The sequence below is a fragment of the Monoraphidium neglectum genome (genome assembly GCF_000611645.1).
Source record: "Monoraphidium neglectum strain SAG 48.87 unplaced genomic scaffold scaffold00016, whole genome shotgun sequence".
Classification (NCBI taxonomy): Eukaryota; Viridiplantae; Chlorophyta; class Chlorophyceae; order Sphaeropleales; family Selenastraceae; genus Monoraphidium; species Monoraphidium neglectum.
Window position 1 is genome coordinate 19,363 of NW_014013611.1, and position 24,184 is coordinate 43,546.

A 24,184-nucleotide genomic window follows, 5' to 3' on the forward strand; every position below is an offset into this window, starting at 1 on the left:
GGCCTTCTCAGTCCCTGAAGAGCTGCACACGGCGGAAGTGGACCAGGCGGTGGCACTTATGATGGCGGCGGCACGTGCAGCGGTGGCCGGTGAAGCTGGCAGCTGCACCGGGGCAATGCCTCCCACCCGCGTTGCTAGCATCTGGGGTGCGCTGCCCATCCTGAGCGTCGAGACCGTCGGCCCAGGTGCATTTTCCCTGTAGTGCTGTGTTGCGTGTCTGCGTGGCAGCTGGCCACATCCGAGGCGCTTGGATGTTGCATCAGGTGGGTGAGCGACACATGCAGAGCCGAGTCTGATCAATGAACTACGATAGTGCAGCAGAGCACCCTGCAGGCGCGATGTAAGCCACGGCATCCACGAGAACATGACGGTACCAGTAATGCACTGCCGCTTCCGTCTGATGGAATTGCCTGTCACATCCCACCTTGCCAATCACATAGCATACCGTAGTACGGTACCTCTGCACCGAGATCGCACAACTTTCGCGCCTGATCACCCGGCTTGCTTTGCACCGCGTCCCCGCTGAGGCGCAATACTCGCACTTATGTCGCAAGCAGATGTCATTAGGACCATCAAGATCAAGACAAACACTTTGAAGCGCTTGCAGAAGGAGTTCAGCTACTACTTGGCCGAAAAGGATAAAGAGCAGTCGCGGTTGGATCGTCTCCGGACGGAGGGGGCTGATGCACACGATCTGAAGCAGGCGGTGCGTCCTTGCGACGCGCAGCAGCCCGACAGCCGTGCGCTTGGTCCGCAGACCCAGAGCACCGCCGTTTTGCAACTGAAACCCAGCTGCGTTTTAGCAGCATTTCCATCTACCTTGTGCTCAGCATCTATCACAATTGTTCACAGGAAAATGTTCTAGCTGAGTCCGCGATGATGATCCCAGAGACGCGGCAGCGGCTTGAGGCGGCGCTGTCGGACCTGGAGGGCTTCGTGGTGAGGGGTGCCCCCGGGGCGGCTGGGAGCCTGGGCATGAGGAACAAAGAGTCGCTGCAGTCCGTGACCAAGGGCGCCAATACTCGGAAAGAGGGTGCGACCGTATGGGTCGTGCTCGTACCCTTCCTGCACAATTGGCCCCGGAGTGACGCACCGGCTGCTCGTCTCTGCCTGGGATCCTCACCCTGCCCGCTCTTTCGACTCCTGCACCACATTTCTTTTGGTCCCAGTCCGAGAATGATCAAGACGCAGCGGGCAGCGAGGAGCTGGAGGCGGCACGGGCCGCGCTTGCTGATGCACAGGGCATCTTCAGCTAGCACAGGGTGTAATTGGCTCACACAGCCACACATCACAGCATGGTCCCTTTCCTTTTCTGGCTACACTGCTACTTAGCTGGCTGCCTGGGTAGTACGGCCAGCTGTCAATGTTCATGGCTCCAGCGAGGGCTGGTTACATGAAAGACACACAGGTTGGCGACGGGGCGTGGCCGTCGGCATTGTGCCTAGCCGCAGCGTCAGCAGTAAATGCTGTGGATGAGCTGCGTACACCCGTCCATGTCAGACACATCGCTCAAATTCAGCCGGAGAGGGATTTCCAGCTGTTGTGCCATTGCACCTGCAGCGCCCCACCTCATAAAACAACGCAAGAAACGAGATCACACCGCGTGAGCAGCATGTGCTGGCAGGGCACGTGCCGAGGGACGATTTGAGTTTGTACAAAGCGAGAGCGGGCACTTCCCGGCGCGCCGCGCCTAGGTGCAGCATTCGCAAGTGAGGAGCAGCAAGGTTTAAAAGGCGACCCCGGTCCATGAGCGGTGGTGTGCACCCGCCGCCGACTACACAGGGTTTTTCACGCCACAACACAGAGATCCCCTAAGCTTCCCCAGTATCCCCTGTGCACCCCAGACGTCATCATCAAGGAGGGCAGCTCCTTGGGCAGGCCCAGAGGGGCGCAAGGGAGACGCCGTGTGGCCAAGGGCGCTGGCGATACAGTGCGCACATGCAGTGTACGCGAGACGCACGACTTTGGGCTGAGGGTACAACAGACGCCCACAAGAGGGGCAGCACACCTGGGCCGGGCGCATATGCACCGCAAACCCAACACAAACATCAGCCATGGCTCCAGCTCAGTAAGCAGCTGGGCTCCCTGCCTGATAAAATAGCTCGCAAGTGTGGAGTGACTGACCGAGCTCACTGGCTGCCGGCAACCCCGCTGCCGCTGCCATTGCTGCTGCTGCCGTCATCGCCACCTCGGACGGCTGCCCTGGCGCCCACGGGGGCCGCCGCAACTGTGACGACGTCGCCGTCAAGTCGCTCATCCCTGCTGATGCTGGTACTACTGCTGCTGCTGCTGCTGCTGCTGCCGCCGCCGCTGCCGTTGCTGCCGTTGCTGCCGAAACTGCCATTTGCCACCAGGCCGTTGGGGCTGGCATCCGCAACAGAGACTGACACCAGGTCAGCAGCAGTGTCCCTGGGCATGCGCGTGCCATTGCCATTGGCGCCGTAGGCCGCAACGATCTCCGCCGCCGCGGCGGCAGCCGCCTCCGCCTCCACGCCCATGTCACTGCCAATGTCCAGCAAAAACTCCTGGAAGCTCTCGCGCAGGGCCGTCTCGCGCTCCTCCACGCTCGCGTTGTCCGCGAGCCCGGCGTCGCCGTCTACAGCGCTCCTCCCTGTCAACCCCGGCCCCGCGGAGCTCTGGGGCCCCTCGGAGCGCGTGCTGCCACTACCAGCGCCGCCGCTCTCCTCAGCCGCGGCGATGCTGCGGGCCACCGCGGGGTCCAGCACGAACAGCTCGATCTGCTCCTTAGTCGGCATGGGGTCCCCGGCCCCCCCGCCGCTGGCCAGCGCATCCAAGGCCGGCAGGGCGGGCCTGGCAGTGGCGTCCGCGGCCTTGGCGGTGCGCAAGCGCTCCCGCAGCGCCTCGGTGCGGATCTCCAGGGACTTTTGGATGCCACGCCTGTGCGTGGCGGTTGAGAGGGGGGAGTGATGGCACCCATGACGACCTGCAGCCCCATTGTGAGGCAATCAAGGCGGCTCACCGTACAGCCACATGGCTCTCAGCACTCTGTATTCCCAGCTTCCAAACATTGCAACACCCGCCCACAGGTGCCCCCCTCGTGCCCCAAGGTTCTCCCTCACACGCCCCCCCCCCAGCTCAACACGAGCTGCGCCCTGCTGCACGCACCTGAGGGTGTCGGCATCCCCGATTTCCGAGCCCACCACGTCAGCCAGCAGCCGCGTGCCCAGGTTGAGGCCGGCCTCGCTGCTCGTGATGATCACGCGGTGCGCGCCCGCGCCCTTGAGCGCCGCCGCCTCCCTGAAGTTCTTGGCGCACGCATAGATGCGCACCCCGGGGAAGGCGGCCCCCACCAGCTCCACAGCCGCCTTGTTGCGGTGCACCTCGCTGTAGCACACCGCCACCGCCTTGGGCCGGTGCACGCCCGCCGCGTGCAGCACGCTGGTGCGGCTGCCGTCCCCGTAGACCACTGCGAAACCCGCCTTGCGCGAAGCCTGGACGCGCGCCGGGTTGAGGTCGAAGGCGATGTAGGCCAGCTTGTTGGCGCCAGAGGGTGCGGCCAGGGGGGACTGGATCATGTTGGCCAGCATCTGGCCCTGGGGGCCAAAGCCCAGGATCACAACGGGGTCGTCCACGGCCTGGCGCATGCAAGGGAAGGGGGGGGGGGGCAGAGATCAGGAGGGCAGTGTGGGAGGTCGGCGCAGGGTTGTGCGTGCAGCAGGTGGCGCTGCCTCAGCCACCTGGGGCTCACATGAGGAGCGCGCGTTGTGGCGCCATAGGCAGCGGCTCTGTTTGCAAGACGCGTGTCGCCCTACACCCCAGCCACCAGGTGACCCACCAGCTCGCCGTCCGCAGGGGAGGCTGAGGTGCTGGCCGGCAGCGCAGCTGCTGCGGCGCCGCCGAGGCCGCCGCCCTCCGGCCAGCGCGCGTCGGTCTCCTTGGCGATCCACTTGCCGACCTCCGCCAGTGCGGGCGTGAGCGCCATGGACATGACCACCACGATGATGAGGATCTGGTTGAGGCTGGCCGGCAGCACCTCCAGCCCGCTGGCCAGGGACAGCAGCACAAACGCAAACTCGCCGCCCTGAGCCAGCATGAAGCCCGTGCGGATGCTCTCCCCCCTGCGCGTGGCAGCGGCGGTGATGTTGGCGGCATTGTGTTCATGGGCAGTGGTGGAGGCCAAAGCATGCTGGGCCCGCTGTCATTGCAAACACACAGAGGGGTCTGTTCAAAACTTGGAAGTACACCCTCAACCCCGACACCCCCCCTTTCAGCTGGTGCACAAGCACGCGCCGCTGCGTGTGCCGTGTGTGTGCGCACCTGCTCAGTCCAAAGAGCGGCCCCAGGGCGATGTTGACTCCCGCCTTGATGGTGACCAGGCCTGTCAGCATGCAGAGGCACACGTCCCAGTTGCGGGCCAGGACGTCCATGTCGATGGAGGAGCCCACGCACACGAAGAAGAGGCCCAGCAGCAGGCCCCTGAAGGGCCGGATGTCCGCCTCGACCTTGAGGGGGGCAGGCCGGGGGAAAGGGGGGAGGGAGAGTGGGAAAGGGTCGTGCAGGCCGAGGGTGCAAGCACATCGCGGTAATGCCTGTAGTGAGGCCACAGTCAACGACAACCTCCAATAATGCCTCATTCTGCAAACCGCCCTTGCGTGGTGTGAGACAGCAAGCGGCACCCATCTTGCTTCCCTCACCTGCGTCCTGAAGCTGGTCTCACTTAGCAGCACCCCCGCAATGAAGGCGCCCAGGGTGTCGCTCATGCCCAGTTGGGAGGTGATCAGGGAGGCCCCCACCACAGTCAGCAGGCACAGTGCGACGAATGTCTCGCTGCTGCGCGACTCGGCCACCAGCTGCGGCAGGGCGTACGCGGGAGCAGGGCGGGGGACTGGAGGACAGCTGCGCAGCTATGATGAGGGACGCTAGCAAGTGCGCACTGTTGTGGTCGAGCGCCCAGCCCTCTCTCCACGGCCGCATCCAGGGTGTAGTGAACCTGGGCTCGCCCGCAACACCCTCCCAATCCTGGGCCCACCAACGCACCTCGAACATGCGGCGCAGCACCACGCGCCCCGCCAACAGCAGCATAGCCAGCCCTGCTGCGCTGTTGAAGGCTGTCGGGCCAAGCATTCCCAGCAGGGTGTCTGATGTGGCGTTCTCCATGCCGCCACTGCTCTCAATGAGGGGCAGCAGCACCAGGAAGGGCACGATGGCAATGTCCTGGCGGTCAGGGGCGTTGCGGGGGGAGGGGGGGCGCGGCGTTCACTTGTGCTGGAACTAGCATGGCCTCACCCACAGCATGGTGGACCCCTTTGTGGAGCAAGCTAGGCAAGAAACCCGGCCAACAAAAGCATGTTAAATACCCCTGAGGCACTCTGCGATCCCTCCACACGCACCTGGAACAGCAGAATGCCCAGCGTGGCAGACCCGAAGCGCGTCGGCGTCTCCCCGCGCTCGGACAGCAGCTGCAGCACAAACGCGCTGCTGCTCATGGACAGCGCCGCTGCGATGACCACCGCCTCGTCCAGGGTGCGCACTGACACCAGCGACGCCGGCGCGCCGCAGGTCAGCTCCAGGAGCTTGGTGCCCAGGCTGGAGCCGCCCGCTGGCAGCTCAAAGGACATGAAGATCAGGCTGGTGATCAGGACCTGTGGACAGGGTGCACGCATGGCGGAGTATTGTGGCCGCGGAGGCAGGCTATGCCGTTGTTGCAAGGAGCTGGGACCGGAGGCCACCCAGGCGAGGGTGGGCCGTGGCGGGGTGTGTGTGACAGGCCGCCAAGCAGCCTATGAGCAGCCTACACAGACGCTGGCTGTGAGCCCTGGGCAGCCTCTAGAAGCCTGCAAATTGTGGATGTTCCCCAGGTGAAGCAAATTGGCACCATACGTTCGTGCCAATCACACAACAACTTGTTGTTGACCGGTCGCGTGTGGCGACATGCCACACACATACTTGGCACACTGTGACCCACCTGCAGGCTGCCCATGCCGAACGCGTACTTTGCCAGCGACTTGAGGCGGTCCAGTGACAGCTCCAGCCCCATTTCAAACAGCAGGAACAGGACCCCAAGCTCACTCAGCTTTTCCACATCCTCGCGGTTGTTGAGGAGTCTGGAGAAGGGGGGTGGGGGTGGGCAGATGGTGGCCATGGCAGAGTGAGGTGGGCCTGACACTGGGGCAGGCCTGCCGTGAAGATTGGTGACAGGGAGCATCCACAACCTCAAAGTCACCCTCACAACCTCAAAGATTGGTGACAGGGAGGCCTCCCGTTTACGAGCCACCCTGAAATCCTCACCCAAGTTGCTGCAGGATGAGGCCGATGCCCAGGAAGCCCATCACTGGGGAAACCTGGTGAGGGGGATGTCAGAGCAGGTGGGTGAGGTTGAATTAGTGCACTACAGGTGAGATGATGTGGAGTGCAGGGCAACCCATGTGTGGACAGGTAGCAGCGGCCAGTGTGCGATCGCCTTGGCCGCGCGTACGGATCTCAACACGAGTAAGACAGCCGGTGCCCGCCTGACTTCCGACCGACCCGTCGTGTGCCGCACCTTGAGGAACCTGCAGATCGGCACCACTGCCACCGTGCTGGCTAGGAATGTCAGCACATCAGATCTGCATGGGACACAGGCAAGATGAGCAGTTGAGTGCATCTGCAGCTAGCCTGGCCTGATGGGGCCCAATGAGCGCGCCCCTCGCGGATGCATGTGCTCTGCAGGGTAGTGTGTGGAGGTGACAGCGACATGCGTGGCACTCACCCGAGGGTGGTGAGACCACTGACTGCAACCGCAGATGATACCGGCTGCACAGTCCGCAGAGCCTTGCCGCTGCGCCACCTGAACGGGCTGCAACTGGGCGACGTCTGGGGCACCCGCGCGCCGCCCTGCCGAGTGCTGCTGCTGGCTGCGCCAAAGCCCGCCACTGCGCGCCCCACTTTTGGCCGTGCTGCCGTGGCTCGAATATCATGCGGGCCATAGAATGCGCCACTAGGCTGCAGCCTGGTGGCCGTTCGTGCACGCGAGCCAAACACACACTGTCTACCACGCTGATGCATCGCGGGAACCGACGCTTCCCTGTGTAGCTGACTTTCTAACGTATAAACATGAGATTAGCACGATTATCTGACGCTTTGCACGGTCTGTGCAAGTCGGACGATCACGGAGACCTCCACTGTGGGGGGCAAATGCTGCGATATCGGGTTCCAGAAGCGGCGAGACGAAGCTTGGATGGTCCTTGAGCAACTTCCTGTACATGTTCTGGTGATTTGGCTCGCTGTGTGAGAGCACATGCCAGATCGCTGGGCCGCAGGCACTGACACACCCACACCAACGGCGCCGACGAACCGGCCTCGTCTCCATGTACCGTGTGTTCTCAGCACACATCTGCACGTTTGTTTTGCCGCAGCACACATCAACAGCTTTGCAATATGCTGGCATCACATGGCTGAGGGTTTGTCGGCGTGTGAAAATCCAAGTTGGGGGTTGGTGGTTTGCAACCCAGGGCCAGGGTTTAAAATTGGCAAGTTGGTGCGCCACCGCAATCGTCCAGCATTGCAGTGATATCAAATTGAATGTAGTATTACGGCCATGAGAGCGTCACATGTTGACCTGTGAAGCGCCACAGCGACTGGCAAGGTTTCTACCTCAAGCAGCGCCGACCTGAGCCCTGCCAAATACCGATATGATTTTTTTTGTCGTCATGCTGTTGTTATGAATGTGGTCAAGTCGCGCTGCTCGAGGTAATGGGTCGCTTGTGTGACGTCGTCAGATCACTGTTTGCATGTGTAATTATCAAAGGAGAGTACACAGCACAGCGTGAGGTTGGTGTCTCTCTATAAGCCCCATGAGGCCAAGTCATATGTTGTGTATGCCTTGGCAGTCGTTGGTGCTGTGCAACACATGGCAACAAAGATCGAGGGGCGGGCCTGCCAGTAATTGTCGCAAGGGCTCGGCAGGGAACAACACATAAGTTCAAGTGTGCTGCGTGGCCGGCGCCGCAACGTGCGGGGCAAGGGCACAGCGTCGGTTCTCCCCCTTGCGAGCAATTAGCCCACAAGGATAAAACACGAGCAGCAAGGCTTGACCACAAAAATATCGTTCATGTGTGTTCAAACGCGCGCCACGCGGGCGGCTACACTGTTAGCATACCGTACTTGTCCCGCGGGCTGCTCGACAGCCTTCATACTATCACATATAATTGGATGGAACGTATCCTTGTACTCCGAGCTATACGCACCTTGATACGCCTTGTTATGTGGTCGGGCAGGCAGTCGTCAGAAAGTGCGTTGATTTGGATATGTCACACCAAGAAGGTGGGTCGGAGCAGATAAGAACACAATAAATTTCCAGAATACCGGCCTGTCATAGGCCTGGACTTCCCGTGGCGATGATCGCCGCGGACAACACAAGCTGTGCGAAGCCGGTGCTGTATGCGCTGCTGAACATCGCATCTGCATCGGTAAGAGGATTACGGACTATCGATACGCTGCAGTAGCGATATGGTGCAGTGTCGCCGCTGCTGCCGCTCTGGCGCGGCGCTGCTTGTTCAACGGCCGACTACGACCGCTGTCACGCCCAGCTGCCCGGCTTGCTTCTTATGAAAGCTCGCATCCCTTCGCATGCACACGCAGGGTATTGTGCTTGCCAACAAGGCGGTCTTTCAGGTGCGCATGGCGCTCCTTGGTCTTGGATGTTGGGTTGACTGTTGAAATCGGGAGTGGTGTATGTACCCTCGCATGCTGGCGTTGCGGCAGCAAAGGCTGGAATTGGATCATGCGCGTGTATGCATCACAATTCTGGGGACGAATGTCTCAGTTCCTCCGCGTCTCACTTGTCGCGTGGATCCTTCATGCAGACCTACCAGTTCAAGTTCACCTGTGCACTGACATGGGTGCACACAGCGTTGACGCTGCTAGGCATGCAGCTCTTCTTGGCAATGGGCATGTTCAAACGAAAGCAACTACCGACAATGAAGGTGGCTCCCATAGCAGCGGCATTTGTGGCCTACATAGTTTTGGGAAACCTCAGCCTCAACGTGAACCCTGTCAGCTTTTACCAGGTGCGGTGTGCAGCGACAGCCTGCAAAGCAATGGGCGCGCAAACTCGTGGGAAGCGGCAAATTGGGGGCGGTGCCGCCACGTCATGGAGGGTGGCGCTTTGGGGAACTGTCGGCCCTTTACACTTGCGTGGCCGCCGCTGAGCCGCCGCTTCGTGAACATCGCGCGTGGTCACCCACGCTTTCAAACTACGACTTGCCACAGGTGATGAAGATTGCCGTAGCGCCCACGGTCATGGCCCTGGAGCTGGCTGTGTACGGAAAGCTGCCAACCCCCAGAGTGGTGCTGGCGGTCATGCTGGTGTGCTTGGGCGTAGCGGCGGCCACCATCACTGACACGGAGATGGCTAGCAACCTGAAGGGCCTGGCGATCGGCGCCAGCGCCACCCTGGTCACTGCAATGTACCAGGTATGAGGGCTGGTGGGGGCAGAGAAAACACTTGAGTCGCGTGTTGGGGCAAGCAAGTGGGGACAAAGCGCAGCAAAACACAGGTGAGCGGTCGCTGCCTAGATCATGAGGAGTGGCGTGTCTGTTGCAGCGTGGCACCTTGCCAACTGTACCCTGATCTTGTGCCTCTCAACCCCCTCCAGATCTGGGCGGGCACCAAGCAGCGCGAACTCAAGGCTAGTAGCATGCAGCTGCTCCACCAGTACACCCCACAGGCCACCTTGCTGCTGGGCATGCTCATCCCGCTCATGGAGCCGGTTGGCCTGGCCCGCGCCCACACGACTGCGGCTGCAGCAGCGGGCTCGTTTGGCGACGGCACACTGCTGGGCTACCACTATACCCCTGCGGCGGTAGCTGCAATTTTGCTGAGCGCCGTGCTGGGGCTGCTGGTGTCTCTGTCGACGTTCCTGGTCATCGGCGCTACCAGTAGCCTCACCTACAATGTTGTGGTGCGACTTGTGGCAGGGTGCAGCTGCTGTTATTTGCTGTGCCTTGTTGTGCAGCCTGTTGCTGAAACACCGTCCGCGACCCGGCTGCAGCCCGTGAGACCCCAAGACCCTGCTGCCACACAGGGCCATGTCAAGACGGTGCTCATCCTGACTGGCGGCTGCCTCATGTTTGGTGATACGATGCCTCCAAAGAAGTTGGCGGGCATCGGGATTGCCATGGTTGGCATTATTTGGTGAGGGGGTAGAACGCGGAAGGCGGCGGGGGGCGAGAAAGGCCATGTCTTGGTATTGCAGCAAGCACACAGAGATCAGGTGTTTCAGGATGCACCTTGGCCCGCACCCTCTCACTTCATGGGCCCCGGCAACCATCGCAGGTACTCACTGCTGCAGCTGGGCGCCAGCGGCTCCGTCTCACCGGCAGGGCCGACAATGGGGCCCAACGCCCAGTCGGCAGCCGGCAAGGCCCCAAGTAGCGACGGCGGCATCCGGAGGCCATTATTGCCCGTGACTGACACCAAGGCTGCAGTTCTAGCTGCTAGCGGGTGCTGTTCCAGCGACAACGCTGTGGTACTCGACCAACTAGACAGCGAGCGTTAACCCGATGCTTGGTGGCAGGACGGGCGTTTTCCCCTTTGTCCTGTGAGGATTATGCAGGGCGCATGCTTGCTGCATCAGAGCACAGCGACATGCCGTGAGCAGCGTTTTACAGGTCGACATTTTCTCCCGCAGGTAGCCCGCAGCAGTGCGGCTCCTTTGCACCTCAAACAACCCAAGGAAGCTGCCGCTGCAGGCAGCCAAAAAATGAACATGCTTTATTTGTTACACTTCTTGTTTGTTTTGTGCGCAGCGTCCCAATGTTTAACATGCGTACACATTGACAGACATGGTGGCGCTGATTCATCCCTGGGCTGTACATTCAAGTGATTGTAGAAGTCAGTGGGGGATGATTATGGTGCCATAGGGTGCTGCCTGGGTGCAGGCAGGCACTCGAGGGTGTGTTCATGACTTATGACGCAACGCAACTTAAAAACATACAAAAACAGGTCGTGAAGTCACGCAGTCTGCTGAGCCTGCACTCTGACACGTGCCGGCTGCAAATCTCCGCACACTTCTGGTCCATAGAGGTCATTTGCGTCGCCTCAGGCGTACCTCTGCCACAGGCGCTCAAACTGCTGGCTGTATTTCACTGCCACCTCAGGGGCGTCCAGGATCAAAACATTCTCCTGCAGAGAGTGTTTTGTGTGAGTGCATTTGGGGCCTATTAATCGGCACATGTCTGCTGGTCGCGGTCGCTGACCAGAAAAATGTGCAGTCGAGGACATGCATCAGCGAGATTAGCGTGTGGGCCCCAAGTCTTTTACAAATGCGCACCAGCCGCCCTCTCAACACTTGCCGCAAGCGACGCACCTCGTTCTCCAGCACGCCCGCACGCGTCCAGTTGAAGCTGCCATTCAGCAGGAAACGGTTGTCCAGGACCTGGCGGGTGTGGGTGGGGGGGAGTGGGGTGGCTCCAAGATCTGAGCATACATTTGGGCAAGGATTTGAGAGTCATGCGAGGAGTGAGCAATGTGTACATGGACATTTGGGTTGCGCGGAAGGGCCGGTGGAAGCAGGCCGCGTCGAGGGCTGCGTGGTAGCACTGCGTGAGCCCAACCACTTCGAGCCATCAAAAGTAATCCCACCTCCCCAAACCACCCTGCGCTCACCGCAAACTTGTGGTGCATGTGGGCCGCAACCTTGTCAGTGCGCACTGGAACCCCTGCAGCATACAGGCGCTCGATGTCAGAGCCCCTGGTGGCCATCTGGTCATTGTCGCTGATAATGCGCACACGCACACCTCGTCCTGGAGGAGTGCGGAGGGGATGCAGAGAGTGAGGTATGTGAGGTGTGTGTGGGGAGAGCTGTCTCTGGGAAATTTGTGAGGGGTTCGGGTGGTCAAGTGGGAGTAACTCTTGTGCAAGGGCAGCCGACGCCTGCAGGTCGATTGGACCTGGCACGCAGCACCACCCAGCATGCTGCAGTCTCAGCACTGCCTGGAACGCCATGGGACTACATGCAGGTACGGCCAGCTCACTGTGAGCTGCCAGCAGGGCGTCCGATAACTCGTCACAGGTGATGCTGGAGCGAAAGGCGACATGGGGGTTGCGCGGGGGGTCCGGTGGCTGCAGGCGGGGTGCTTTCTAGACCCGGAAGGCTTGCATGGTGCAAAGGCTGTTTCGCTTCCAGTACGCCTCACCTGAAGACGCACACGTCCAGGCTGCGCTTCGCGCTGCCTATCCACTGCAGCAGGCGCACCAGGCTGGTGGCGTTGTGGGCGTAGCCGCACTGCTGGCGGCGGCACGACTGCCCGTTGCGGCAGGGCCTGTTGGATGGGAAGGAGCGTGGAGGAAGGGAGTGCATCGGCTATGATGAGATGAAAGAGGCATCAAGGCCAGGCAGATTCAGGGTGTATGGACGTGGCCCGCCGGGTGTCAGCACAAGGTGGTGTGCCATGCAGCCTCAAGAGAGCGGAAGAAGCCAACTGCAACACTACCTCCGCAGCACACTCACATCGCAGAGTCGGGGAAAAAAAGGACTTCGTGCCCCACAGCTGCGACTGCCCCAGCAGGCACGCCACCCGCCGCCACCGTCGCAGCACCGCCGCCGCCACCGCCGCCTGCCTCGAGCTGCTGCTCCAGCTGCTGTATGCGCTGCCGCATGCCCTCTGAATCCAGCACCACGCTCACGCATTGGCCCATATTGCAATTCACTGCTGGTTTGAGAGAGATGATGAGGTTGTCATGCCAAATCGACAATGCACGCGTGCGCCAAGGCGAGGGAGGATTTCGGATGAGACGAGCTGGCAGGCGCTTTTGAGGCGTCGCCAACGAAGCCCAAGGTATGGAGTGGAGGACAGGCAAGGTTGTGACTAGTTCACCTCTTGACACTTGTGATACCGTAAGATGGATCGACCTCGTGGTCATGCAATCCTCGACTCACCGTGGACGCCAAGTTGAGGATTGTGATGATCTTCTGCTGTAATGATACCAACAACAGAGTGAATATCATGAACTGAAGAGTTACGTGTATTCACGAGCCTCGCGTCGCTAAGGCTACTTGCAGCACCCGCAGCTTGCGCGTGCCACCACTTCCTAGTAATGTGCTGTACAGGACACCGTGCCGCAGTCTGATATCCAACCTGCTTTAAAAAAATTGCCGGAAGCGCCGCTGGTGGGTGCCTCGCCGCCACATCGACGGCGTCGATTGGCAGCTGCGGCGCGAGCTCTCCCATCGAGGCCCGGTCGAGGCCCTGGTCGAGGCCGTCTGCACGGAAATGGGCGGGGAGCGATTAGTAGACTTGAGCTAGCAGGCGCGTGGTCTGTGCATCACACCAGCGACGACGTGTTGGACGGTCCCTGGTCATGGCAGCGGGCCAGCCTAGCCACACCAACGTGGCGGCGCTGCAGTGCACCATCTGCCTGGATGAGGGCCTGGTTGAGGTCGGGGAACTAGACTCATGCGACCACAGGTGGGGCCGCGCAGGGGTCAGCGCAGGCCCTGGCGTGATCCCAAGTCAGGCGCATGCAAGATGGGCCCTGGGTGGTGAGCTGAGCTGCTGGAGTCGTGGGCACGCGCCGCAGTCAACAGCAGCTGGGCCCCCTTGACGACCCGGCCTGCGCCGCACGCATGCAGGTTCTGCCCACCCTGCATCACGCGGTGGGCGGAAACGGACACGCACTGCCCCGCCTGCCGCGTGCGCTTCCGCGTCATCACGCGCAAGCAGCTGCGGCTGCATGGCGAGTGCCCATCCCAGGGCAAGCTGCCCGGGGAGGTGCTGTCTGTGGTCCACGTGGAGGAGCGCAACCAGGTGGTTGGGCTGGTACGGCGGCATCTGAGGCATTTCCGTGGCGGTCGGCACATTGTCTTGTCATACATGAGGTTTCGGAGCTGGCATACGCCTCAGCGTGCCAGCATTCGCCACGCAATGCTGCGAAGATGCTGCCAAACCAACCTTGCCGCTACAACCGACGGCCCCTACAGTCGTATCCCCAGGACGCGTCCCTGCTGGCCTTTCTGGCCACGGTACACTGCCAGCTGTGCGGTGCTGACGACAACGACGAGCAGCTGCTGCTCTGCGATGGTGCGCGCCCGCTGCCGGGCGTCACGGGGTTGCTGCAGTGCAGTGCAGTCCCGGGTGCGGGGCCATTGCTGAGGGGCAGCGGCAAGGGTGCACACGTAAACGCCCGCCCATAATATGCAGGTGGGCGGAGTAGTGTTGGTTAACTTGATGAGTACGCAGAAAGGTTCGCGCCTGGCACATTCCCATGATGCACCCCCAACCACCCCATGCACACCAGGGTGTGATCGCGGCTACCACACCTTTTGCCTCGGGCTCCACGAGATACCCACCGGCGAGTGGTTCTGCACAGAGTGCACCCGCGCCCGCGCTCGCGCCCGCGGTCGCGACGTCCGCGCTGTCGCCAGCAGGCGGCAGGGGGGGCAGCAGCCGCACCAGCGGCGCGTGCGCAGGCGCCGGGTGATTCCCTCCGAGTCGGCGTCGGAAGATTTTGACGTGGTGGTCGTGAGCAGCGGCGAGGAGGGCCGTGCTGCGCGCCCTGCTGGGCGGCGGCGGGCTGTGCGATCGCGGCGCGCTGCTTCTAACGACGACGGTGACTATGTCGGCACTCAAGAGGACGAGGGCGAAGACGTGCGCAGCGACGACGATGAGGAGGACCGGGAGGCCGAGAGTGGGTCCAGCAGCGCCAGCGGCAGCGAGGTCGACATCACCTCCTCCGACGATGCCGAGGATGAGGAGGCAGCAGGCGGCAGTGGTGAGGAGGAGTATGCCGAGCCGGCCACCGGCACGCGCAGGCGGCAGCGGGCGGCGGCAGCCACAGCGCGTCGAACACGAGCGCGCCGGGCGGCACACAGCACGCGGCGGGGTTCATCAGCCCGCCCGCGGCGGCGCAGGGCGGCGCCCAGCAGCAGCACGCGCCTCGCGCAGCCGGCGGCTGGCCGTACAGGGGTTGGGGCAGAGGGGTTGGCAGCAGGAGAAGTGCGTGCACACACGGTTGCGTCAACGCGCCGCGCGGTGGCCGAGGTCTTCCGCCCCTGGCCTGCTGGCAGGCCGTCACTCAGAATGGGGGATGTCGGCGATGGTGACGCACCCCAGCCACGCTCTGCCCGCGAGTTTGTGCGGGTGCTAGTCGCGCAGACGGCGCTGCTGCCAGAGACTCGATCTGAGGCCAGGCTGCGGCCGGCTGACGAGCGGCTTCGCCTGGCGGAAGCTCAGCTGTCACGGCTGCTGGCACGGCATGCGGAGAGTCGAGGCGGGGTACGCCTGAGGGGCGCGGACCGCACTGGCCCAGGGCTAAGGGTGCTGGCAGCACAACAGCAGGTGACGGGGTCGCGCGGGGCCGGGGGCTCCAAGCTGCTGATCGTGGTGTTTGACTGTGACGCTGCTTCAGTGCATCACAGGGCCTGCACGCGCCGACATCTGTTGCTTAAGATGCCGCTCAAAACGTCCTCTAAGCGATCCACATCGGCCCAAACATGCTCGCCACACAGGCTTCTGCTCCTGATGCCGCCCACCGCCGTTTGTGGGAGCGCCTACAGGAGCAGGAGGAGCAGGAGGAGCGCACTCGCCTTGAGCGCCGCGACAGCCAGCCGCGGTCCCTGCCTCCGCAGCCCCTGCAGCGCCTGCGGCGACGAAGCGACGAGCGGCGGGCCCACCAGAATGCAGAGGGACCCCGTCGGCTGGGGCGCAACAGCGTGGTCGACACCTTGGAGCACCCGGCGGCGGGTGATGCCATCAGGGATTCCCTGGCTGAGGCCATGGAGCGGGCGGCGCAGCAGCGCGAAATGAGGCGTGCGCTCAAGCCCCCCTCGGCGCGCCACCGGCGCACGGCGCCGCTCGACTTTGCGGGGGCGCTCGCAGCCCTGCGCAGTGGTGGGACTGCAAGCTGCCCGGTGCAGAATGTCGGCAGCAGCAACGCAGGGGCTGGCAGCACTCACGGCAACACCGACAGCGGCATCGGCAGCAGCTGCGCGAGGGCAGGTGCCGCCCCGTCTCTGCCCATTTCTGAGACGATGCCACCCTCTGCCATCTCAGAGGTGCCAAGGCGGCAGCGGCCAGGGCGACCCACGGCCAGCAGCACCACGGCCGCCAGCAGGCCGCAGCAGCCAAAGCAGCAGGGCAACGGTAAAATGGAGCCGGGCGTGCCGCCCTGGCGGCAGGGCGCCTCGTGGCTGCCCGCATCAGACCAGCCCCTGCCAGCAGCAGGGACGGGGGCAGCTGTGGTGGCGGCCAGGAGCGTCCCAGGCCCACCCGCACCCGGGGCGCTCCACCGCAACGCAGCGCGTATGCCTGGCTCTGGGGCCGAAGGACACGACTCGCCTCAGCGCGTCGCATCCGCAAGCGTGTCTGATGGCCAGCGGCGGTGTGTTTTAGGTAGTGTACAACGTGCCCAGCTGCCGTGCGCAGCAGCAACCGCGGCACTTCCACCCTCTGTGGCAGTGCCCGTCCCTTCCCAGCTGCCGCCCTCGTCAATGGCCTCGTGGCTGCCATGGCAGGCCCCACCTCCGCGGCAGCAGCAGCAGCAGCAGCAGCAGCAGCAGCAGCAGCAGCCGCAGCAGCAGCAGCGGCGACCACCACCCAACCCCCCACCACTGCTTCACTTGAGCGAACACTGGCAGCAGCAGCAGCAGCAGCAGCAGCAGCAGCAGCAGCAGCAGCAGCAGCAGCAACGCCGTTCCACAGTGTCTCCCATCAACGTGCACCAGCAGACGAGGGGCGTGCAGCCCCATGCTGTTATCAGCGGAGGCGGCGCCCCGCCCCCGCTGCGGCGATTGAACCTAGATGAGCTCAGGGCGGCCAAGGAGGCGGCAGTTGTGGTGGCCAAACGCCAGCTGCGCCTTGCACAGCAAGCGCGAGCGGTGGCAGGTGGCGCGGCTGCACTGGCTGTGGCAGTGGACAGGGACGCGGTGCGATCGGTGACTCATGCCGTCTATGAGCGCGTCAAGGCGGGCGCCATGCCGCTCGCGGCCGTAATGGAGGCTGCCGCAAGCGGTAGCGCTGAGGGCCTGGCCGCGCAGGCGGTTGCTGCTGCTCGTGCAGAGGCGGAGCGACTGCTGGCGGGTAGTGGTGGGTGATATCTATTTCAGGTTGAGCACCGTCTCTTGTTGGCGTCTTTTGTAAGTTGCTCTCGAGCACAGCCTGTGTGCTGTTGCGACCTCATCTGAATGATGACAATGGCAAACACAGGGACAGGGATCCTGATGATGTGGGCGCGGGCACCAGGAACCCCACTGCAGCAACTCACCAGCGCCTGGGTGCAGTGAACTCCTGGGTGCTCTGCTGACGAGCTGATGCGTTGGTGCCGGTACCTTCCTGCCGACAGTACACAGAAACGCTGCACTTGTCTCTGCCACCCTAAGCGTTGACACCATCGTTTCAGAAACATACACTCCCACCGCACAGCAACGTAGTCTTCCGAGCTGGCTGCCGCGCATGATTCTTGATCATTGACACCCGTGTCCCTCAAGTGACGAGACACGTGTGCTTGATACCGTAGAGCACGTCTTTGATAGCCGGACAGAATTACCATGATCGGCGGTGCCAGCTCTCGCAGCAGCTGGTGCAGGTGAACTCGACCGAGTTGCGAGACACCTGTACTTGTTTGTCTGATTGGTTGCTGCCAGTCCGCACATAAGACATCAGCTGGTAGCCATATTCTTGCAGTCGGCGGGCGTGGCAGTCCGTAGCCTGCACCGCAACCTCGCCCACTGATCCTGCGCCACCGCCGCCGCTCGCGCTGCTTTGACACTGCGTGCTGCATCACCAAACTACGCTCACGCAGTCGGCGTCAGGGCGGCAGCCTGCGCCCTCAGCTGCTATGTGCCCTGCGGCAGCGTCTGCCAGTACGTGGTGGCCGCCTGCGCGCCCGTGTTGCAGAGGTTGACCCGGCAACAAGCGCGCCCCGAGCACGAAGCCTTTCAACTGCAGGGGAGTCACTGGAGGAGGACTACAACTGCCCCGTGTTCATCGACCGCGACGGCAACATGGTGGGCACTGCGGGACGGGGGGCATGGGGTGCGGTGCAGGGCGACAACCCGCAAGCTCTACGTTGGCTCTTGCCTAGTGGCTTGCTTGCAAATGAGCCTACGAGTGCGGTTGATTCCACACCCGCGGGGCGAGTCTTCTGGCTGCCTTGCTCAACACCTGTCGTCACCCTCGTTTCTCACGACGCGCCTGTGCCCTTCAGGTTGAGATCATGTGCTGTGACTATGGTGGGAGCCGGCACCAGCCGAGCATTGCTCCGCCTGCATATCATAGGGAGCACCTGAATGGGGCTGACATGTCGCAGCAGGGCTTGCCTGTTGTCCAGCATCTCACCAGCGGTAGCCATGGCACATTTTCAAGCATACTGTGTGCAGGGTTACGCTCTGAGTCCTACTCCGTCCACCACACCCGCAGGATTCAGGAGCGGAGCGCAGCGGGTGTACAGCGACATAGGGGCGCGAATCCCCGCCCCTACGTGGCGGCTGGCACTGTGAGCTCGTTGCGTGGTTGTGGTGACAAGAGGTGCTGCGTATGTTTGCGGACGGCGCTGTCGTGGAGATTTCGGATGTGGTCACTAAGCGCATCCTGCTCACCTGACGGCCTGGGCCCGCTGCTGCTGCTGTTGCTGCTCCCTTTTGCGTGTACAGCAACAACCTGGCCCAAGAGTGGCGCGCCCTGAGGCGTTCCTTCCGCTACAATGATTACGGCAAGATCAGCGCCAAGAACCCCGCACAGGGGCCCGTTAGCAAGGTGAGGCACACTTGGAGGGCAGGCCGTTCGGGTACGATGAGCCGCAAGGGGTGAGTTGGGGGTTGAGTGGCACCAGGAGTGCCTGCCGTAAGTCACGTGGCTGCTGGAGGCAGGGAGTCGCCGGCGTTGTTTAAGTTGGCCCCATGTATGCCCCCGCCCAGTCCGATGGCCAACACCCCCCTCTCTCAATCCACCCTCAGGTCTTTTATGGCCTGGGCTCTGGTGTGGTGAGCGCCTTCAGCGCCATCGATGCCTGGCTGGAGGACAGCAGGGTGTTCAGCCGGCTGCTGCCAGAGGAGATCCCCAAGTGGGTGACGGCCCCCTGGTAGAGCGGGGCTGTGCAGGTGTAGGGCAGGGCAGCGAGAATGTGCAGTGGCGGCCACCAGTCTCCGTCTTGATTGGCCTCCTCAGGTCACAAATTCTACCCCCTTGCAGCTTCTAGGACCCATCCCACCCGCATCCCGCGTCGCGGCCACCTCCGCAGGGAGGTGTTTGACCCGCTCTCTGGCGGCCTCAGTGCGCAGTGCCGCGAGGTGCGGGCCAAGCTGCAGCAGCTCACCCTTAGCAACGCCAAGGTGTGGGAACGGGAGCACAAGCGCGAGGCGGAGGGTGGCGGCATTGAGACACCCTGGGTCGTAAAGGTGCGGCACTCCGGGGGGAGGGGGTGGCAGGAGGACGGTGTTGAGGTGCACAGCACCCTTGAGTTCCTGTCTCAGACAACTGCTTTTCTCGTCCTCAAACAGAGCAGCGTTGCAGGCATGTTGAGGCTCCCTGTACTGCAAGCCGCTTTTGTGCCTCCCATGCCCTCAGACCCCGGCCCCCTTCCCGGCCGTGCCGCTTCCCCTCCCCCCTCCTTCCCAAGGCTGTCTACCTGGCACTGTGTGTGTTCCTGGACGTGGCCTACGACAAGCGCCCCATACAGCGCTTCTGGTTCTTGGAGACAGTGGCTCGCATGGTGCGACAGGAGCGGACGGGGCAGAGAGCGGGGCGGGCGCGCACAGAGGCGCGATTGGGCGGCGGGGCGTTTGAGCCTTGCCTGCAGGTTGTTGACGAGGGTTGCCGTGTGTCAAGGCAGGCGCGGCGTGCCCTGGCCTGTGTGCTTGCCTGTCCTCACCGTGGACCCACTGCAACGACCATGATCCCGTGCGTCCGGAACAACTGCTTTGCCGCGTCAACGCCTGCAGCCTGTCCCCCTTCTTCCCCCCCCCTCCCGCAGCCTTACTTCTCCTACCTCACGATGCTGCACCTCCTGGAGACACTGGGCTGGTGGCGCGCCGGCGCTGAGCTGCGCAAGGTGCACTTTGCTGAGGAGTGGAACGAGCTGCACCACCTGCAGATCATGGAGGCCCTGGGGGGCGACCAGCTCTGGATAGACAGGTTCATGGCACAGGTGGGGTGGTGGGTGCCGGGTAGGGTAGTACATGTGCAGAGGGTCGGGGTTGTGGGTCGGGCCAAGGATAGGGAGGGGGTTTATGTGGCTGGCTGGAAGGCTTCTCGCCGACTGCCGAGCTCAGCTGGGGATACCACAATGCATGAAATGACCTCAAGTCTCGCACCTCCCACTGGTTGGGACCAGCACGCGGCCTTCCTGTACTACTGGGTGCTGGTGCTGCTCTTTGTGGTCTCGCCCCAGCTGGCCTACAACTTCAGGTGGGTGGGTGGGGTTGTAAGGCAAGGGGGACGTGCTGCGCAGCATGCCCAGCACCTGAGTGCAGGCCCTCTCCTGCGCCCGAGGAGCCTGCATGACGACCGCCGGCGCACCCTCCAAGCTCCTTGCATCACCTCAGGATGTCATTCCGTGGCTTGTGTCATGTCTTTCTCAAACGTGCACCGTCGCAGCCTCAAAACTAATTCCGTTTTGCCCTGTTTCCTGCCAGTGAGCTGATCGAGGCACACGCCGTGGACACCTACAGTGAGTTTGCTGACGCCAACGAGGAGCTGCTCAAGAGCCTGCCGCCGCCACTGGTCGCAGCAGAGGTTAGGCGGGGGGCGCGAGGTGGCAGGAATACAATGCCCCCACTTTCCTAGGTTACGCCTGCTGTCGCTCGCAACGCTGCCACCCAGCATCTTGCCATGGCGTATTCAGCCCTGCAGCCCTTGCACGACCCTGCCGTTCCCCTCTCCCACGTCATCCTCACCCCTATCCTCCCCTCCCCTCTTACGCCCGCCCCCCAAAACACCCCACCACCCAAACCACCCCTCCCCCTCAACGCACGTATCTGCCTGTCCTCCCTTTCCCCCTTGATCAGTACTACACCGGCCCGGACCTGTACCTGTTTGACAGCTTCCAGACCAGCCAGGCCACCGTGGAGCAGCCGCGCCGCCCCAGCGTCAACACCCTCCACGACGTGTTCCTGAACATTGCGGCTGATGAGGGCGAGCACGTCAAGACCATGCGCGCCTGCCAGGACTACTCAGTGGCGGGCGACCTCGAGGCCCTCAAGGAGAAGCAGGCCGAGGAGGCCATGGCGGGGTGGGACGCGCCGGACGTGGTCGACGACAACGCACCTGTCAAGGGTGCCAGCGGCAGGGCGCCCACCACCCAGCGCTGAGCACGGCTGCAGTCGACCCGGCCGTGGTCCTGCAGTAGACGTGCATGTTGCGGGTCCCTGCACTCCTCACACTCATAACTCCAATTGTGCAGCTGATTTGTCGCCGCATGCCTTGCCATGCTGGTTGGTGCTTCGTCTTGTGTCGCCGAGTGGTGTGGGCTTTTTGTGAACATCACTGTGAGGGGGTGGCGCAATCGTCAGCGTGTTTTTCGTGTGTGGTGACAAGCCTGCCCCTGCCGCTGCAAGGAAGCAGTGTAGCTCTGCGTCCTGCAGCGTGCTGACTGCACGTCACAAAAAGCAACTGTTAGAGGTCCTTCAACACCCCTGCCGTCCCTGCGCCCACAAATCCAGCGCATCAGCGCAGTCATGAACTCTAGAACATAATACTGAGCAAGGTGTCGTTGCATTCTCAAAGCGACGTTCCGGTGTGATGCAGTCTTGGTGCGACGCAACCTCATCCTCAACAATTGAGCATGGTCTTGCAACACCCCGCTGCCACCAGAAGGGCTGAGGTGCATTAATGTGCGGGTGCACTCGTTGCCGAGTGCTGCATGCAGGGGCCTTTGTTGCCCGTCCTCAGCGACGGTTGCGTCCACCCTTTTTTTGTTGAGTTTGGGGCTTTTCGATCGTAGATGCTGGCAAATCTACCTGTGGCGCAAGAACAGACAACGTTTACCTGGTGCGCTCTTGTTGAGGAAGCGCTCAGGGTAAACAAGGGAGTGCAATTTTGCGAAGTCATGCCGCCTTTGGAGCGCTGAGCCGGCGCTCTTGGGAGCTTCGCGGCATTACATGAAGAGTGTTGCCTTTGTGCAATTAAACAGCAGTTGGGGACAAATGTTGCATCTACGCCATACTAGAACAGTTGGATGCGCATGGAACACAATTGTGCAAAGACAAAGACAACTCTGATGTAACATGGACAACCAAGCACGAGACGCGGCTGCCGCAGATGCAGCTTCATGCAGGTGGCAGCCAAGCCACCGACCCAGCATCAGCAGGGCATGAAAGCAACAGAGTCACCATTTTGCAAGATCTGGTTGCGGTCCCATGCCCATGCAACCAAGCGGCTGCCTTGAAGTTGGGCAGTGGCACAAATGGTGACACTGCGCCTTTTGCCATGTTCGCCACTCACGGACGCTTTATGGCTCTGATGCAGCTGCGGCCAGCTGCTGCTGTGCTGCTGTTGTGCTGCTGCTGCTGAATCTGCTGTTGTGCTGCTGCTGCTGAATCTGCTGCTGCTGAATCTGCTGCTGCTGCTGCTGCTGCTGCTGCTGCTGCTGCTGCTGCTGCTGCTGCTGCTATCGCTGCTGCGCAGGCTGCGGCGAGGGCGGTGAAATGTTCTCGACCTGCCGCAAAAGACAGTGAGTAGGGGGGAGGAAGTCGTACAACTGAAAAGCAACCAGGGACTGGTCCGACTACGGTCAGGCCCGCGCCTATGACCAGCTGCCACTGGCAATGCGGCAGCTGGTCGTGGTGAGAGCATGCTCTGATACGTGCCGAGCTGATGCAGCACTCTGCAAGGTCGGCGCGTGCTGGTTCCCACCCACCACTCCTTTCAGCGAGTCGCATGGGTCCCCTCACCCCCTTGAGCCCTACCACCCATCCCCCAAGGCCTGGACCCCCCTCCCCAATGCCGGTCCCCACCATGTGTTGCGCCTTGCTTAGCGCTGCTTGGCTTGTCATCAGGAGGAGGGACCAGGTCAGCATTGCACTGGCCAGGACGCCAGCTGCCAACAGGACGACAGCAAGAAACGCTGCCATCGCGACGCCGCACTCGCCTGCCCCCAACTCAATGCATATCGGCAGCCCGCCCCCCTGACAGTCGAGGCACAGTGCAGAGGGGCACCATGGCTCCGGCAGCCACAGCAGCGTGGCAGCGCCGAATGCGCGCAAGAGCCCCAGCACCAGGCTGACGGCCAGGCCAATGATGCCTAGGCCAATGATGCCGTTGACCACGTGCGCCGCCACATCCCCCAAGGCCTCGCCTGAGGCACTGTGGTTGGTGCAGCGTGAGCGCGGCGCACGGTGGCGGACCAGCGTTGCGTGGGGTACAAATCCATAATGCGCCTGGGCAGACCCCCATTTCTCTGGCCCAGAAGAAGCATCTGAGGCAGCCTTGAGCGCCGCACCTGCCGGTGAGAGGCAGGAAGCCCAGTAAAAAGACTGCCAGCCCAAGGACCACGATGAATACTGAGCCCAGAGTGATGGGCGATCCGAGGATGGACGCCCACCAGGCCCGCGAGTAGCGGTACCTTTTGTGTGCATGTGTGTGTGTGTGTGATGTGTGTTTTGTGTGCGTTTTGTGTGCGGTGTATTTGTGCACGTGTGTGTGTGTGTGTGTGTGTGTGTGTGTGTGTGTGTGTGTGTGTGTGTGTGTTTTTGTGCGCGCGCGCACGCGATCGAGTGCAAGCTCCTTAGTGTGTGCGTGCGCGCGCGCGCGTGTGTGTGTGTGTTTTGTGTGTGTGTTTTGTGTGTGTGTGTGTGTGTGTGTGTGTGTGTGTTGCGCATGTGGGAGGAGCATGCGCGTGAGCGCACATGCGCTATTGCGCATGTCCGCATGTGTGCGTACATGTTTTATCGAGGTGATGAGGCAACATGTGGTCCACGGCTTCTTCGTGGAGTGGCATGCAGTATCGCTGGCTCGCGCTTCAATGCATGACAGCCATCACAGTGCTCCCCCCGGTCTGCTCTCGACCGCTCTGATCTGCGATGCTTTCCTGGAGCCTCAGACTGCCCCACCTGAAGTGGCAGACCTCGCACTGGTAAAATGCATCCTGCCGGTGGTTGGTGGCACGCCACTGGCCCAGGCACTGCCGGTGCACGTAGCGGCTGCTGCCGCTGCATAGGCAGGGCGAGATGAGCTACGAGTACAAGCAGCAGTTGGCAAGATGGACAAGGGTTGCTGAGCAGGGAGGAGACGGACAAACACATTGCACAGC

General features: G+C 62.2%; 5 protein-coding genes across 5 annotated transcripts; 3 read left to right on the plus strand and 2 right to left on the minus strand.

Moving 5' to 3' along the window:
• Positions 1-544: 544 nt before the first annotated feature.
• Positions 545-1,256, plus strand: MNEG_0224 (Tubulin-specific chaperone A; the record flags this gene model as incomplete). The annotated part of the gene is made up of 3 exons (XM_014051290.1): positions 545-706; positions 853-939; positions 1,170-1,256. The coding sequence occupies 3 exons, from the start codon at positions 545-547 to the stop codon at positions 1,254-1,256; spliced, it is 336 nt and encodes a 111-aa protein (XP_013906744.1).
• An 873-nt stretch (positions 1,257-2,129) lies between these two features.
• MNEG_0225 (hypothetical protein) lies at positions 2,130-6,917 on the minus strand (the record flags this gene model as incomplete). Its single annotated transcript, XM_014051291.1, has 11 exons — positions 2,130-2,898; positions 3,127-3,596; positions 3,797-4,079; positions 4,279-4,463; positions 4,656-4,811; positions 4,999-5,175; positions 5,352-5,603; positions 5,927-6,065; positions 6,250-6,302; positions 6,503-6,566; positions 6,886-6,917. The coding sequence occupies 11 exons, from the start codon at positions 6,915-6,917 to the stop codon at positions 2,130-2,132; spliced, it is 2,580 nt and encodes an 859-aa protein (XP_013906745.1).
• Positions 6,918-8,918: 2,001 nt separating this feature from the next.
• Positions 8,919-10,139, plus strand: MNEG_0226 (Solute carrier family 35 member E3; the record flags this gene model as incomplete). The annotated part of the gene is made up of 4 exons (XM_014051292.1): positions 8,919-9,008; positions 9,211-9,414; positions 9,597-9,902; positions 10,026-10,139. 4 exons carry the CDS (start codon positions 8,919-8,921, stop codon positions 10,137-10,139), a joined length of 714 nt encoding a protein of 237 aa, XP_013906746.1.
• A 902-nt stretch (positions 10,140-11,041) lies between these two features.
• Positions 11,042-12,640, minus strand: MNEG_0227 (hypothetical protein; the record flags this gene model as incomplete). Its single annotated transcript, XM_014051293.1, has 6 exons — positions 11,042-11,125; positions 11,310-11,378; positions 11,609-11,745; positions 11,977-12,020; positions 12,139-12,264; positions 12,453-12,640. 6 exons carry the CDS (start codon positions 12,638-12,640, stop codon positions 11,042-11,044), a joined length of 648 nt encoding a protein of 215 aa, XP_013906747.1.
• A 663-nt stretch (positions 12,641-13,303) lies between these two features.
• MNEG_0228 (Alternative oxidase 4) lies at positions 13,304-21,245 on the plus strand (the record flags this gene model as incomplete). Its single annotated transcript, XM_014051294.1, has 16 exons — positions 13,304-13,410; positions 13,575-13,761; positions 13,923-14,022; positions 14,240-14,713; positions 16,741-17,025; positions 17,887-17,945; positions 18,146-18,170; positions 18,358-18,433; positions 18,591-18,693; positions 18,894-19,000; positions 19,178-19,334; positions 19,556-19,648; positions 19,910-20,083; positions 20,327-20,343; positions 20,571-20,670; positions 20,943-21,245. 16 exons carry the CDS (start codon positions 13,304-13,306, stop codon positions 21,243-21,245), a joined length of 2,367 nt encoding a protein of 788 aa, XP_013906748.1.
• Between the last annotated feature and the right edge of the window lie 2,939 nt (positions 21,246-24,184).